Source organism: Festucalex cinctus, chromosome 3 (genome assembly GCF_051991245.1).
Source record: "Festucalex cinctus isolate MCC-2025b chromosome 3, RoL_Fcin_1.0, whole genome shotgun sequence".
Classification (NCBI taxonomy): Eukaryota; Metazoa; Chordata; class Actinopteri; order Syngnathiformes; family Syngnathidae; genus Festucalex; species Festucalex cinctus.
This window is the reverse complement of record NC_135413.1, coordinates 9788407-9804990: the sequence shown is the minus strand read 5'-3', so window position 1 is coordinate 9804990 and position 16584 is coordinate 9788407. Positions and strand designations below refer to the sequence as shown.

Below are 16584 nucleotides of genomic sequence, written 5' to 3'. Positions count from 1 at the left end.
TAAACAAAGCCAGATTTCAGACTGAGTAAGGCAAATTTCTCTCCACACATTCCGTATGTTCAAAACATCCCATGTCGAAATTCATACAGTATATGTGCGCAGTTAATTGGTTCAACATGTCAAGTGTGCCAATTTATATCGTCTTGCCCCACAATTTTAACTTCTCATGTCAGTGAAATACAGTATGAGCTCTTTGAGAGAATTTAAGCAGCACATACGCAGTACATGGGTTAAACCACATATGGTTTTGGCATTGACAGCAACTTAAAATGCTGAAATGGGGCTTGGGGGTGCCAAAGACGGCCGATGGGGGGTGGGCTATCATCGCTAGTGCTAAATGCTATCTGGAATGACAGTTCAACAGCGCGAAACAAGTCCATGCGCTCATCATTATCCAACCTTTTTTGGTCTGTCCCGACAGCTATTGGAAGCTGGCTGTGTGAAGTTTATCTTACGCCAGTCACATACTGTAACACTGGAAATATATATACTATTTTAAAGTTCAGCTTGTGTTGTCTGACCAGGGAGTGGCAACTGCAGTGTTTAGTAGGACTACATTTCCTATGATCCTTAGATGCGAAAGCAGGAAGTATTTCTCGTTCTGGCTGTCAATGCCTTTTGCCTACAATTCGATGTGGATGTGAATGACAAAGCGAAGATGACTTTGGAGGTAAATAGGAAGGGATTTAACAGTTACATTCCATGTTATGTTACATTCCATGGGACGGGAACAGCGTAATATCCGGACAAAACAATGAAAAATAAACAGGACTATCTGTCACGCCGCCACCGGCGTGACGGCCCATGCTTTTATTTTCATAGTCATGTTTCCCGTTTTATTTTGAAAGTTCTAACTCTCCTCTCACCCCAGGTCACTTGCTCTTCCTGCAGTTCACTAATTACCGGTCCCCGCCCATGATCATGTCCACCTGCCACCAATCAACCAAGACAATAAAAGCCACCTGCACTTTCCCCTCAGTGCCGAAGTGTCACACATCTCAGTGCATGGAAGCATCCCACAGTCCTCGAGTCCTTGTTCCCGTTCCCGTTCCCGTTGCCTTGTTGTCTTGCCTTGTTTTTGTGCTTTTTCCTCCCCAGTGGAGCGCCTTTTGTTATCCCTTTTGCCTTGTGCCCTTTTTCCCCCCTAGCGGAGCGCTTTTCGTTGTCCCCAGTACCTTTTGCCTGTTTTTTCCTCCCTAGTGGAGCGCTTTTTGTTCTCCACTTTTTTGCTTCCCTGTTCTCCTCTCAGCTTGAGAGGAGACACCCATTGGCCGGAAATAAACCTGCTGCCTTTGTGGCCTACCTTTATCCTGCGTCTGGGTCCTACCTCTCCTCGTCGTGACACTATCTTGGCAAACGGGACATCTGGTCACATTCACAAGGAAATGCAAGTAACAAAGACATGGTTAGAAACTAAAGAACTTTTAACATTCGGTTGTGCATGGCACTGCACAATCCTGAACGGTAACAGTCGCACCAAAGCTAGAGCTACCGGTAATGTATCAACATTCCAAGCTGCTCAGTCATTGTAGACCACAAAAGTAGCTTCACCGGGATTGCCGTGTCAACAAGGTGCTACAGCTTTCCAAGGTGTTGTTTTAAAGGTACTATTACGGCATGTTGCTTTAAAATCCTGGTTGTGTTTCTAGTCATGGACAAAGCTCACAGTACATGTGACGGCCACCTGTGTAAACGCTTAGTATCTAGTAGCTCTGAAGTGCACGCGCCACAGACCAGATTAATTTTTAGCTTTTGAAAGTCGTGTAGGAATAAAACATGCATATGTTCCGTTCTCAATCGAGCTTTAAGCTCTTCTTTTGTGCCTTAAAAGTATAGTTGGTGCATCCATGGGGAGTGTGTCTATGTATGTCTTTGTAGGAGGCTTCTGTGTATTGACACAGCATTAACATGAATGAAAATATTTTGACTGTGTTCGGACAGCATGAAAAGAACACCCCAGGCATTTGGACGGAGCCTATGCAAACAAATACCAGACCAGCACTCAATCAAAGCACCTTTACACGCTTACTAAAGCCTTTTAAAACCAAAAAGGTGACGCGGCCTTTTGAAAGGTCACTCTGGAATTTACAAGTGTTGTAGTGCAAATGTCTCAGATTGCATATTGCTGGTCCGTATTCGCTTCTCAGGTTTGGTCGATTAATCAAATGTATTAACTCATTGGAATGTAAAGGATGATTTGTTTTCAGTACCTATGTTACAAAAGCACAGTCAGCGCTTCCAATTTGCTGAATTTTCCAACCAACTTAGCAACAATTTCCTTTTTAAATATGCTTGTAGTGAGTTTCATTGCTGTTATAGGAAACAGGCATGAGCAGAATCACAAGAGCAACATTGCCAATGACCTGCTGCCATTTATACTGTACATTGCAAAAACTGTGATGAAGCAAATGTAATGATGTGTGTGCTTTCAAGCCTCAAATTGTTTTTGCCGAGGTGCCTTGTCTCATTTGTAAACAGTAACTCTGCATGAGGTGGGGGTGGTGTTGTTGTTGTTTTTATTTTATTATTTTATTATTATTATTATTATTATTATTATTATTAATATTATTATTATTATTTTAAATTAAGTATTGTGTTAATAGCCTCGACCAATATGGATTTTTTTTTCAGGCTGATGCAGATTCCGATATTGGCTGAATAAAATCCTAATAATGGATTAATCGGCTGATTAATAATATTAATAATAATAATAATAATAATAATAATAATAATAATAATAATTTAATGAACAAAATAACATATTTCTTGCTCCCTTAATGCTTTCAACAATAAATATATGAATTGACTGTTTTACAATAATTTCTCTATTAATATCTGTTTAAATTTAAAACAGAGAAATAGGACAAAATATGATTATTTTGTTGGTGAGTGTGAGGGTGGACATTTGAGTGTCATTATCTTGGTCTAATGTTATAATGTGTTACTGTGTAAAAAATATATATATATAATCAGGAAAAAAATAAGGAGAAAACTACGGAAGCGTATTGCATTCACTTGAAAAAAAAAAAATAATGTCCTGTTTTTCTGACTAATGTTTTTGGGAGCTTTGTTTTATTGAGTAATTTTTGTTTATTATTAATATTTGTTTATATTAATATTATTAATATTTTTTTCTGAATATTTTTTTTTCTGTCATAAAAAAAATATTCTAAAAAACAGAAAAAAAAAATATTACTCTGAAAAACAGGGGGGGAAACATTATTCAAAAAAACAGACGAAACAATTATTCCAAAAAACAGAAAAGTAGACAACTACTACTGTATAGTTTATACAGTAGTCTGCTCGCGACATGGGAGTAACAAGATGGCCGCCCTGTGACTTCAACGGCTTGCACTGGCGTGTATGAGCTATTTGCTATCCAGTCAGATAAACAGGTCTTCACCAAGTCATTTGGAGTTCAAAGGTCCCAAAAAAATTACTCTGAAAAACAGAAGTTGGTGCTCTGTTTTTTTGGGGGAATATTTGTTTTTCCTGTTTTTTGGAATATCCCCCCACCCCCCAGTTTTTCTGAGTTTTTTTTCTTTTTTTTCTGTTTTTCTGATTTTTTTTTTATGACAGAAAACAAAAATTTCAGTAAAACACAAAAAAAAATATTCAGAAAAACAGAAAATAATTATTACTAAAAAAAAACAAAAAACAAAGCTCCCCCAAAAAATTTGTCGCTTCCGTAGAAAACGGACTATTTTTGCCGAATTTAATACAGCTAATATTGCCAGCCGTCTAGTGTTTACTGCACATACAGTACATGTTTTGACCAAAGATATATTCCAAGTGGGAATCACTTATTTTTTACATATCGCTAAGCAAAAAGGATTTATTGTCTAATTTGTGGAATAACTTCAGCCTAATGAAGAGAAAATAACTGGGTGGGTGGCAGGTGGTGGAATACAAAATCAGATTTTTGTCAAAAAAAAAAGTGATGTTAATTTCAAGGCAGCATTGACCGGCCCTATTTTCCTCTATTGTTGCTGTGGAAAATCTGTGTTACATGGGAGGCAACATGCACGATACAAGTCTGACACAAATCAAGCTCAGGGGAGGGAAGTGGAAACTGAGCAAGAGGGGATTAGGAAGCAAAATGTGGGGGACCTGACTGTTGCCATCTATGGTAGAATGCAGGCTTATTAGATCTATGAGACTGGTAGATGGAGTAAATGGATACTGCACCCACTGGCCATGTACATTAGCCTTTTTAAATGGCTATTAATCTGGGCCAGAGGCTTAGGCAAAGGGTGGAAAAAAAATCCCACAGAGCACCTTTCATCAGGTTGTAAGGTTAATGCACACGCTCAACAAAAAAAATGCCTTGGCTCCAGACGAGCGATAGTGTGTCAGTCAGCCACATTCCCCTGACATTGAGCAGAGAGCCTATAATTGCAACAAGGCAGAGGCATATTCCAGTTTGTGTATGGAGCGAGCCCACAAAGTCCTTCTGTTCTCTGGGGAACAGGTGCAACGTGGGAGTTGAAACCACCAGATCCCCCACATTGGTGAGAGGGGCCGGGCTGCAGCTGCTGCAGCTAATGCAGTCAATTGCAATTTCATGATCCTGACTGTGTCTCAATTTATACGGCTGTTGTAACTTAAAACTAATACATTGTATGGCGTATCCCCGTGTTCTAAGCAGCTAAGCTACAAATGCACTCATTGAAGCCATTGTTTTGGCATGACTTGGTTGAATATTGCCTGCCAGAGCCATAACCATAGTCTGGAAAATGTTTCATTATCCAAAAGGAGTTTAGAGAGGTTTACTTCTTTCCAAATCCCTTAACTGCTTGCACGTGAGTGATTAGCATGACTTCATGTTGGTGTCACCACAAAGATATGAGAAAGAGATGTCAAGAGAAAACAGATGTCTTAGGCGGGATGCCGTGGCTCTCCTAACTGGATGCCTGAATCTCCACGCCCCACCCCCGAGGTTGTCAACAGGATTATTTTCCTCGCCAATAGTATGTAGGATGCAGTTGTGTTTACATTTTCTGGGACAAAGTTAATGTTAAAAGGATGCAGAGCCATATGTATGTTGTTTAATGATAGTTCCCTTGTGTTAGTAAATACAATTTTGAGTAAAATTGCAAATCAGAGAATTTCTGAAGGCCATATCACCCACCCTGAGCCAAACACTGCAAAAAACACAGTGAGATAGTTCATTTAAGCATGAAAAAGTAGGTTTTTGACAATTCAGTCTCCACACTTAAGGCTAATATTTATGTTAAATGCGGATATAGTGACCTCCCGTCTTGTAAATCCTTTGATGTCAACCCAAATGTTTTGAATCCACAGCATAAACAGAATAATTGTTCCAACACATTTGGATGGCAGTTAGAAATTCATCCATCAACACACCCGTGTGTGAATACAAAAAAAAAATCACCAAATAAGTGGAAAGTCATCAATCCAACAGTAGCATTAACTCTGCCTGAAAATTAACACAATAACAGTCACGCTTAAAAATAAATAAATAAATAAATAAATACATAAATAAAAGCACACCCTGCCATGACACCGTCAATAAACATGCCAGAATTGCTCTGCTGATGTAAAATGTTCATGAAACAAATGACTACTGTGACTGAAAAAAACAAGACGGCAAAACTGATTAAAAAAAAAAAAAGTAACAAAATCTTATTGTTGGGTTTTTAAAACTATCTTGTGATGGGAAGAGAACAACGAAGCACGGGTTCCTTGCCACAAGACCATCTTCCACATGAAATTCAACTGACTGCAACTGACTGTCGTTGTGGCGCCACAAAGAGGTGGTGAAAGTGTGCGGATATGGGAGAGGAGAATCTTGCAACGTTTGTCAAAGGACATCTCATTGGGTCAAACAGCTTCGCTGAAACCAGCTGCCCCCGAGCAACAAGGAGCTCTTCAAATAGTTGACACAAGATAGCAGGCACTTTTCCCAGCCTTTAAACAGCCAAGCAGTCATTATGGCACATGGCCAGATCGGTAGCGGTGCTACTAATCATCATTACTGACTCACTTTTGAGGTGAGGTTTGGGGATCCTCCCTTCCTGTTTGAGCAGAGCTTTACAAATTCCCAGCTACACTTTGCTGCCTTGTAAAGAGTGAGCGCACGCCAGGCGTGAGGCTCGCTGCTCCTCCCTCTCCTGCTCAGGCGTTCCTGCAGGGCTCCCATCCAGAGATTGACTGACTCCAGAGGACTCAAGTGGAATAGACGCACTACAGTTGCTTCCTGCCTGCTGGGAAAGACTCAATGCCATGCGATTTTATTGATCACCTGTGTGGGATTCTCTCATTTCTTTCTTTCCCTTCTCCCTGAAAAAGAGCGCATCCGACCTAACATCCAGACAAACAAACAGAAGGACCAACATATGGAGAGAGCAGTGGGCACTGCAGTGTGAAGGAAGTAACTGGACCTCTCTTCTCCCTGGTTACTAAGAGCAAGTGAGAAAATAATAGTCAGCGCTGTCCACCAAGCTTGTGGGTGGATGCAGCCAGCAGTCTGCAGACTGCAATCACGGAGCAAGGAGACAGTGAGGAAGCGGCGCAAGCTGTGATGATGATTCTTAAATGGACCGTTACCTTCAGGGAGACTCAATGTGCTTAGTTTTTGACAAGATTCTTTATTAATCATTTTTTTTTCACGGGAAAAAAAAAAAAAAAAAAGTCTTTCCACTGATGCTTGGGGTTAGCGTCCCTTGCAGGCTTTCTTTGTAGATGAATGTGGAGCTTGTTCCGAAGAGGATGGAGGACTGCTTGAGGACCAGCTTTTTGGCACTGATGATATTGTATTTGGTTCCAACCACAGTTGACTCAGCCAGCAGCGTTTATCCCAGAATACGGCTCTCACACAAAGGTAAGAAACGTGCAGTGTGTTGTCGAGTGTGTGATTTTGTTTGTTGCCAAAGTGCCAGATGCAAACACATAATTTCACATAATTCTCCTGAAGGAAGTCATCGTTTTTAAAAAGATTCTCATCATGTGTCAAAATTAGTTTGAAGAATGTTCCATCCTTTTATCCATTTTCTTCCATTTATCCAGGGTCGGGTTGCACGGACAAGAATAAAGACCGAAAATAAAATTACAATTAAATAAATTAAAATTAAAAAATGGTATACAGTGGAACCCTGCATAGTGCATAGTGCAGACGTATATGTAGTGCGGCATCCACATACAGCAGTGGTCACCAACGTAGTGCCCAAGGGCCACATGAGTATCCTGCTAGTCTGTTTTAAAAATAGCTCACAATTGATGGGGCATTGTGATTTTCTAGGAATGTTGTAGCAATTATTTGAAAATGTGGACAATGGCAGAGCTTTATAGAAATAAAGTACTGCATATTTATATATGACATTTATCTTTTTTAATTATTGTGAGAAACCATGAACATGATAAGCGTCTTCACATAAATATTGCTGGCGCGGAGCCAAAACCTTACACAACCAAAATAGCCATTTTTAAGGAGACCCTCCAAAATGGTATGTTTGTTCAACCGTTAACATTACATCATCAAAGACAGCCAGTCATTTTCAGCAATTTAGTGAATAATTTGTGAAAATAGCACCCACACGTTTACCAAATTGTGACTTATGAGATTTCGGCTCGACGCCAGCAATATTCATATAATTATAAAGAAAATTTGACGAAATTCTGTTTTTTCACAAGAGTGTGTCAAACTGGTAGCCTTTCACATTACACTGTACCCAAGAAGTCTGTCTCAGTTTTAAAAAGGTTGATGACCCCATTTCTACAGCATGTCCGATCACTTTATTGTATTGTCATCGTGGATAGGTCAAATGCAGAGAACAAATTTTGCCTCACTTAGGTGAGTGTGATAATCAGTGGTACTTTGTGTCAGGAATCCCGTAACCCGCAGGATTCCCGAAAAATCAAAAACAATGCAATGCATTTGTCCTCATGTGAAATGTCGTCTTCCTTAAGCATAACATTACTGCTTTTGTCCATATGGTGCCGCCATAATCAACATAAACTGAAAGTTCCTTAGAGTTGCTTTAAAGAAGGCTGACATGCTTCACCGCCATGTTTCTGCTACGACTACCCGAAGGAGAAGACCTTCATAAATGTAGTTAATTCGGGCTCCTGTCGCTTGTCTCCCTCTACTTTGCCATCGGTAGCTTTTGCTAGCTTCTCCTGCTAGCCTCTCGTTAGCTGTTTCAGCGAGTTTTTGCTGCTCGCTTGTTCGCTCACTCACAAATAATAATCGGTAGCAATTTGTGGTATGCTTGCAACTTGTGGTAGGCCTATATCTCTGAGGCACTGTAGTGTGCATGCTTCAAAATCATTTCATTCTATTAGTTTACCATTCGATGCCACTAAATCCTACACACTGCCGCTTTATGAATTGTAGAGCCAGGGCCTACGAAGCAGATTACAAGTACTTTCCTACCAGCTTACTGGCACTTGACGCCATTAATTCCTGTACTTTGTTATGCAGTCAAATGCTGTTTTACACGAGGTTGCACCACAACAATAATTCTAATCATCAATAAAATGTATATACAGGTATTGTACATTGTGTATGTGCATGCGTAGTTTTAAACTTTTTTACTGTACTGTTAGATACAGCAATGTTTAGAAATGGTTTTAAGTGTCTGATACACTATTAAAGTGTTTGGCATCATAATTTGTGGGATATTTATGGATTAATTTGTTATCCGTATCAATTATTCACAGAAAATCGCTATTCATGTTCAGGCTTGGTCCCCATCCTCCATGAACTGTTGGGATCCACTGTATACATTGCTGAAGAAATATTTTATACCATCACCAACAACAATTCATCTCAGAGACCATTTCCAAAGTGTTTTAACACTGACTTTCAATTTCTTTGAGCTCCCAACGTTTGACCATTTTGAACAGGGATCAGGGATCTCAGATTTAATTTGCACCAATCTAGATAATCGTGCATATTACATTAACATACAAAAATATGCTGCCAATTTAGTGTACAGATGTGGCATCAACCTCCCATTTATTAAGCACTCTACATTTCATAAAATATTGCCTTCAACTTTTTGCCTTACAGGCTCCCAAGTACAGATAAAAACTTCTACAGAAGTGGGGCATTGAAAAGGGTGGGGAATTCCTGTAATAATTCTTTGGCTACATCAAAGCATGCAGACAGCGCCTGGTAAAATTTCAGAGCAAGCCAAATGGAAGAAAAAAAAAAAAAAAACTTTTACTGATCCTCTCACAAAGGTGAACTTTTTGACTTTCTCCACTGCACATCCCCGATTGCTTCAGGAAGTTGGCCTGTAGAGTGACCCAGAATTTCATCACTGACAGAACACCAAGGAAGTTGTAGGGACAATATTGTAAAATCCTCAACCGCGGTGAGTCATAAGCATAAAAATATGGTATTCTTGTTCCGTAAATTGAAACCCTAGGTTGTCATCGTGACATGTTCCTCATAAGATTTATGCCCACACCAACTTGCAGTCATTATGTAGTATACCCATTTTCATCCCTTGATCACACAGAAAAGCAGCTCCTTGTTTGTTTTGTACAGCCATGGAGGCTGAGAATCCACAATGTGCCTGTCTTTAATTCCACAGTGGCACAGCAATGGAGGAGATATTTAGCAATGGAAATGAAGAAAGGTGTGATGGATACTTTGTAATACGCGTTACAAACTGTCTGGTTCACTTGGTGACGGTGCTGATGATGATAAGTGTTTAATCTTTGCAGTGTCAACATTGTCATTTTCTCACACATTTCTTTGATCTTTATAGCAACAGAGTGGTAATTCCACATAAGCCTGTTAGTTATGGTTGGATATAAGTGTGGAATTTGAACGGTCAATAACTTATAAACACAGTGCTGTTGGACCTTTTGTAAAAATTTGGGGGTCAGCAGTTACATCTGTGAAGCAGTACGATGTTTAATCATCTGTGCGGCATAATTTGCCTCAGCTTTAGCGTAAGGGCAGGAGGCCTAAGAGGTGTGATGAATTACATTCGGTTGACACCTTGAAAATGATACTTTTTTTCTGAAGTGTTAAAAATACTTAATGAGCTTTTGCAGAGGCTGGAAATCTGCTCTAGCAACATCACAAAATGACACCCACCAGAGTTATTATTTGAGGCAAAGTAGCTTCAGTTAGGTTAACATTAGGGCTGGGTATTGCCGCCAACCTCACGATACGATACGTATCACGATACAGGGGTCACGATACGATACATATCGCGATACATATACATACATATGTATCCCAATACATGATCTTCAAGGTGATATGTATCCTGATATTTTACATTAATTTACTTGCATTTTATAATAACAGTCATATGCTCTAAAATGTGCTTATTTGAAATATGTGGGGAAATAAAAACAGCATTTTTTATGTAACACATTCTATTTCATTTTTAAACAAAATTGGTACATTAAGACACATGTGCCATGTTAAGTTTATAAGTAAATAAATGTTGATATTCTTCCTGTGATTTAACTTTTCTTAGCAAGACACATTGTCCAATCACTGGTGAGCTATTTTTGCATTAATTGAAGGCAATTAACTTCAAAGACGCTGCTGGTTTTTATTTTTTAGGTACAATGCAAGATGCAAAGGCAAACGTTAGCTGCCTATTTAAAGTTAACGATCAATATCGATTCTGACGCCTGCGTATCGATTCATGTATTGTAATGCGGCTCGCAACGATATATTGCCGTATCGATTTTTTGAGCACACCCCTAGTTAACATGCATAGATCATTTTAATGCAATGATTTTTGTAAGGTTGAAGGTTTTGGACTGTAGTGATGAAGTTGGACAGGCGTTAAGATTATGAGTAAAAGTTTAGTCTTTGTATCAAAGAAATGTAGCACAAACTTTGGAACGAAAGAAAAAACATGTAAAAACTGAAAAATGGACAAAATATTTTTTTAAGTATTGACTGTATTACAAGTACTAATGGGTTTACTCTGAAAGGAATTTTAATCCAAGTCGAAAATAAACATGATGCAAGATGAGTACAAGAGGTCCTCTGTTAAAACAGAGGTTTTTCCTACGGTGGTGACTTAAACCAAATTCACATGCAAGTCGGAATGCACCATAAGTTATTACACTAAAAAGGTAATAAAGTCAAAATTACAGTTAACATTTATAGGTAAAACACTTCTAGGTCATAAATATGAACCAAAAAAAATGAAAACAAAAAGTATGACACCAATCGAACATGCTTTCTAGCATATAAACTATGGCAATTGAAAAATGAATAAAATAAAATAAAATTGAAAAAAATACCAAGTTTAGATTATCATTTTTATTACCAAATTTATATTATCAATGTTGACAAAAAGAAATTTACGTTCAAAATTGCTTTACATTCTCGGGTTATATTTGACAGCTTTGGTATTTTTCCACTCCTGGCTGATGGTGTCCTCAGAGTGGAAAAAGCATGCTCTGAGGGTGTGGATGATGCTTGCATATAGAGATATCTTGCTGTCAAGTTTGATAGCATTGGCAGATGCTCACATTCCACGAACCAACTCACTGGATTCACTTAAAGCTGTATTTCATCCTGAACCTTCTCTGTAATGTTGACGAGTGTTCTCGTCTTATTTCCAGTACTCATCAGGGCAGAGAGCTTTGGCATCTTCTGGAAAGTAGAGAAAACAGAGTCAGAGCAAGTTAATTTTGGTCTGGAAATGAAATAGGAAAACAGGGCCATTGTATCTTTGTATATTTTCAATCTGTACAGTCTTCATCAGCAAAGGTATTTGTTGCAGTGTCACCAAGTTTAACAAACGTACATACAAAGGACTTCACTGAACGTAAACCTGTACCTGTTTTAATCCCAGACATGGCACCATCTCTAATGAAGCAGAATCCAGTAGTGATTTGGAATTGTAAGGGAGCCCAAGTTCAGTACCGAGTTCTAGTGGTGACACGCAGCCTACTTATTCTTCAAATGCAGGTTACCGTGTGCATGCTATATGAAAGTGTGTTTGATCCACTGTGCCAAAAATGTCTTCCAGTGGAAAATCAAAAAGGAAAATAGACTCACACAAGTCTCTGCTAATAACAAAAGACTGATTATCAATGTCAGTTCTACTTGCATGCTTTTTAATATACAACCCAAATAATGAACTCTACCAATTTGCAATGTCTGTCTTTGGTCATACATGTTTTGGCTAGCAAAAAAAATGGGAAAATGCAGCAGTTGAATCATATTTAGGAGGGGAAAAACAACGTACATTGGGGCCTATTCACTCGAGGTTTGCATCACTTTTGCACGTCGCTAACTGCTAAAAATGGAGCAATCCGGGAGCGCCTAATTCACTAAACATGCGCAGATGGGGAAATCTGTCACTAAGTGCTCTGCCGACCAAAATGTTATTTGAAAATTTTTTGCGTGTATGTAAATTAGGTAATTTGCATACATTTGACGCAAAATATGCCCACGCCAATGCAAATGAGACTCATTATGCAGCATTATCATATTCATAATCATATGCAGCGTCTAATAACATTTATGGAAAGCATGTTTAAACCTGCCGCAACCTGGATCCTGGGATCATGACAGCAGTGCATGGCACGGTGCACGTCGCTCTCTGGCTGTTCACGCAGAGAGAGAGAGAGAGAGAGAGAGAGAGAGAGAGAGAGAGAGAGAGAGAGAGAGAGAGAGAGAGAGAGAGAGAGAGAGAGAGAGAGAAGGGGACATTTCTCAGTGTTAGTTTAGGACACATAACGTAACCCGGGCTGATCGGCAATGGCGGGGAGGCATTTTACGATTATTTTTACATGACAGATGCACTATACGCCCACGCCAACCTCTGAAAATTAGGGGTGTTAAAAAAAATCGATTCGGCGATATATCGCGATACTACATCGCGCGATTCTCGAATCGATTCAATAAAAAAAAATCGATTTTTTTTTTATTTTTTTTTTTTTTTTTTTATTATTTTTTTAATTGCTCAGAATTGTTCATTCGGTATTCGGATTCAACGGATTCAACGTCTTATCATCATTGCCTTTTTTTTTTTTTTTTGTGTGTGAATCGATTTTTAAACTTCCATTTTTAATGGAAAAATATTCAACAAAACGTCTGACTTCGGGTTAGGATTCACACCTTGAGCATGGAAGAATGTTATATGAACGGAACATTAAGCCTTAATATTTTATTTTAATGCTGTTCAAACATGAAACAGATTACAACCTCTATAAGATAAATAAATAATACATTTTCATATAAATCTTAAACTCTACAAGCTTACTGATTAGTATTTTCTAAATTTGAATGAAAAAAAATCGCAACAATCGACTTATAAATTCGTATCGGGATTAATCGGCATCGAATCGAATCGTGACCTGTGAATCGTGATACGAATCGAATCGTCAGGTACTAGGCAATTCACACCCCTACTGAAAATATAGATTTTTTAAACTACCGCACCAATAATTTGTACCTTATGAAAGAATGGCGTCGTTGTCGTCCTCTCTGCTCTGTACAGCTTAATGGCGCTATAAACGCTTACTCTCGGTCCAACCTCGCTTTCTGATAATGTCATCTTTCTCGCAACTGTTACTATAACAACCATGTTCTTGGCGCAAATCCATTGCCATGTGTGGTAAATCAGGTGCAAATTTGCTCCAAGCTGTCAGTTTTGTGGCTGTGTTTGCACAGGTATATGATTAGAGCAATATCCTAAGTGAATAGGTTGGTAATGGGCGCAGACTGCGGGTGCAGTTGTGGTGCAATATTTCGTGCATTACCAGACGCACCGCATTCTTAGTGGATATACCCCATTGTTTTTGTTTTGGTTTATTTTTTTTTTTTTTTTTTTTTTTTTAAAGCTTCTCATCAGCCAAAACACTAGCATCTGCATAGTTTGAGAGCTAATTCAAGAGCTGGTACGATACATTGTAATCATACGACCAAAATGTATTGTGTCAGTCACCCAGTAGCTGTGTAGAACTCCACTGCAACATTTTTTTTTTCTCTTGCTGAATGTTGCGGCTTGTAAGTGGATGCCTACTGTATATTTTCCACAACTTATAAAGTCCCACTCATGCGCACAGGGACAGCTCTGAATTTTTCACAAGCTGGTGGCTTGGATGTGGTTCAGGGAGAGCACTGAGATGGATTCAAAGGTACTCCCTCAGCATATAGAAAAATATTACAATAACATCTGCTACCATAACAGTGTGGAAGCATCCGATTCCACCTCATGCGAATGATAGACAGGACTAATGTGGAGCAAATATTTGTATTTGAGACTTGGAGTGATTCACAGGAGAGGTCATCTACATTTGAGTTGAGAAGCCATCTCTAAAACAGAGGAGGGGGCTTACACCACCTATCTCCTGCAAATAATGCAGTCCTTTCATCCCTTTCAAAGAGACTTTCGCTGCCAGCAAATAAACAAACAAATAATCCTTTTGGCCTTCACGTGTCTCTACAGTCATTTTTATACCTGAGTGGAGTGGAATATTAAAGATGATTCTACCTTCACTATTGCCGTTCCGCATCCAAAGTGAGTGAACAATTTGGGCAGTTGGGCTTCCACATCAGCACCTAGGCTGTCCGATCTATCCTATGAATATGAAAATAAAGAGTCTGTTCTTACAAGAGGTGAAATGTCTTCTAATCTAAGACAATTTCAAAAGTCCAGTTAGAACTGATTCTACGCCCTAACAATATTTGTAATATGCTGTATTATACGCGCACAAAAGCACTGTATGTTTAACCTGCTTGGATCAATAGGAATCATCAAGTTTCTGGCTGCTGGCTTCTGCACATGAATTCCTCAGGGCAGATCTGCATATCTGTCTTGGATGACCTTGCGAGCAAGCAAATATTTGCATGCCTTGATGTTCATATTCACAGTTATCTCCGCCCTTTCTTTCGTTCCCAATGTGTTTCATCTAGATTCATTTGAGATAACCACCAAACAGTCGAAATTCCAAGTTTCTACTCCAGTCATCGCCGTATTGAGAGCAGAAGCTGACCCTAATGTTTTACGATGCAGCATCCAACTCTCCTCAAAAGGCCTTATCTTATTCCACACCTTAACTCTGGTTTTGTTTCAAATAATTTTCTCGCAGAAGACAAATCATTTTACTCTAGTTTGTTATCCTCTGTATTAGAGCGTTTGCAAGAATTCCAGACTGCAGCGCTACTTTTTTCCCCCCAAAACAGTCATAAATTGTGATGCTAATGAAACGTTTCACAGGCAGCATGTGTCAGGTTACGGCAGGCTGCGAGTTAGGTGGTCGGGCTTGGGCTGCGGTCAATGCAATGCAGCAATTTACACACTGTCAATGACCTAATTAGACATGCTGCTGAAGGTTTGGTATCTTTATTTCAGTCCAGCAGTGTCTTTGAATACACTGAGTGCATTGCATTGTACTGTAAAGCAGGAGTGGCCAACAGGATGAGCTTAAAGACAAAAAAAACAAAAAAAAAACACAAAAAAAAAAAACACCCCACCCAAAGGGCCACACAGTAAATGGATGTCCAAGCTACCATGGCAACAGCAACTTACAATGCCCTGCCGCAATATTAACCTCATACAGATATCATTGAAATGTGACTCTAAAACAGGACTTATTTGCACTACTGCTTAAAGAAATGTGCTGGCTTGTAACAAATAGTTTGGGCAAGGTTTATACTTCATCATGCACAGTTTATTTTTCAAGTTAAACATTGCATGCCATGTCATCAAGCAGAGTAAACAGCTATGCATACTTGGTGAAAATAAGATGACATTAGTGATTATTCAGGTAGCAATTATAGTGTAATAAAAACCTACCCGCCTCTGAGCTGTAATTTCAGACAATTCATATATTTTGTAGCTTTGAAAATGACAGAGCATCCATTTTGCCTCAAGAAGGGGAAAACCAGTCGTTCTTCAAATAAATAACAGAAAATATTTTTTTTTTTCTTATTTGATAAGATAAAGTGAAGTGAGAAGTCCAATTAACTTGAATGGTATATGTTCAGTTTTCCGACCTGGTGGTAAAATAGACGTTTGATGTTGATTGGGTGAATCACACTTTGTAGGTCGACAAAGGAAAAACGATATCTTCAGCACACACCTCCCGTGGCTTTCACTTCTCCACCTCGTTTTGTGTATATCTCTGAACAGTTGCCCTCCCACTATGTACGTGTGTTCATTAATCAGATGTCAACAGGGGAAGCAGCTGGTGAAGATCCAATGCTCTGTATGACCTTTTCCCTGTGGAGAAAAACAAGAGAACCATGGTTGAAGGCAAAGATTACTTGAGCCTTCACAGACAACATTTGCGCTCAGAAATGAGTACATTGTTGTAACTTGTACAACGGCTGGCAACCTCAACTGGTTTTACACCAGTGGTTCTTAACCTTGTTGGATGTACTGAACTTCACCAGTTTCCGATGCACCCTTCTTTAATGAAAAATAAAATATAAGGCATAGGAATAGGGTTTACTGATGAACAAAAATTAACAGGGAGAGGAGCCTTTTCATCGAATCTGGTTCTCTTCATTTTGAATTCAGAAAGCATGTTCTTGTATTCAGGACTCGGGTTCGAGTCCAGGCTCCAGCCTTCCTGGGTGGAGTTTGCATGTTCTCCACGTGCCTGCGTGGGTCTTCT

At 39.1% G+C, this 16584-nt stretch overlaps 1 protein-coding gene across 2 annotated transcripts in view; it reads left to right on the top strand.

Moving 5' to 3' along the window:
* The first annotated feature begins 6102 nt into the window (after positions 1-6102).
* The window catches only part of sema3e (sema domain, immunoglobulin domain (Ig), short basic domain, secreted, (semaphorin) 3E), a 38464-nt gene continuing 27982 nt past the window's right edge, over positions 6103-16584 (top strand). For both annotated transcript variants that reach the window (XM_077515723.1, XM_077515722.1), the window contains exon 1: positions 6103-6844. In XM_077515723.1, coding sequence (XP_077371849.1) covers positions 6706-6844 — 139 coding nt within the window. In that variant the 5' untranslated portion in view covers positions 6103-6705. The remainder of the gene's footprint in view (positions 6845-16584) is intronic.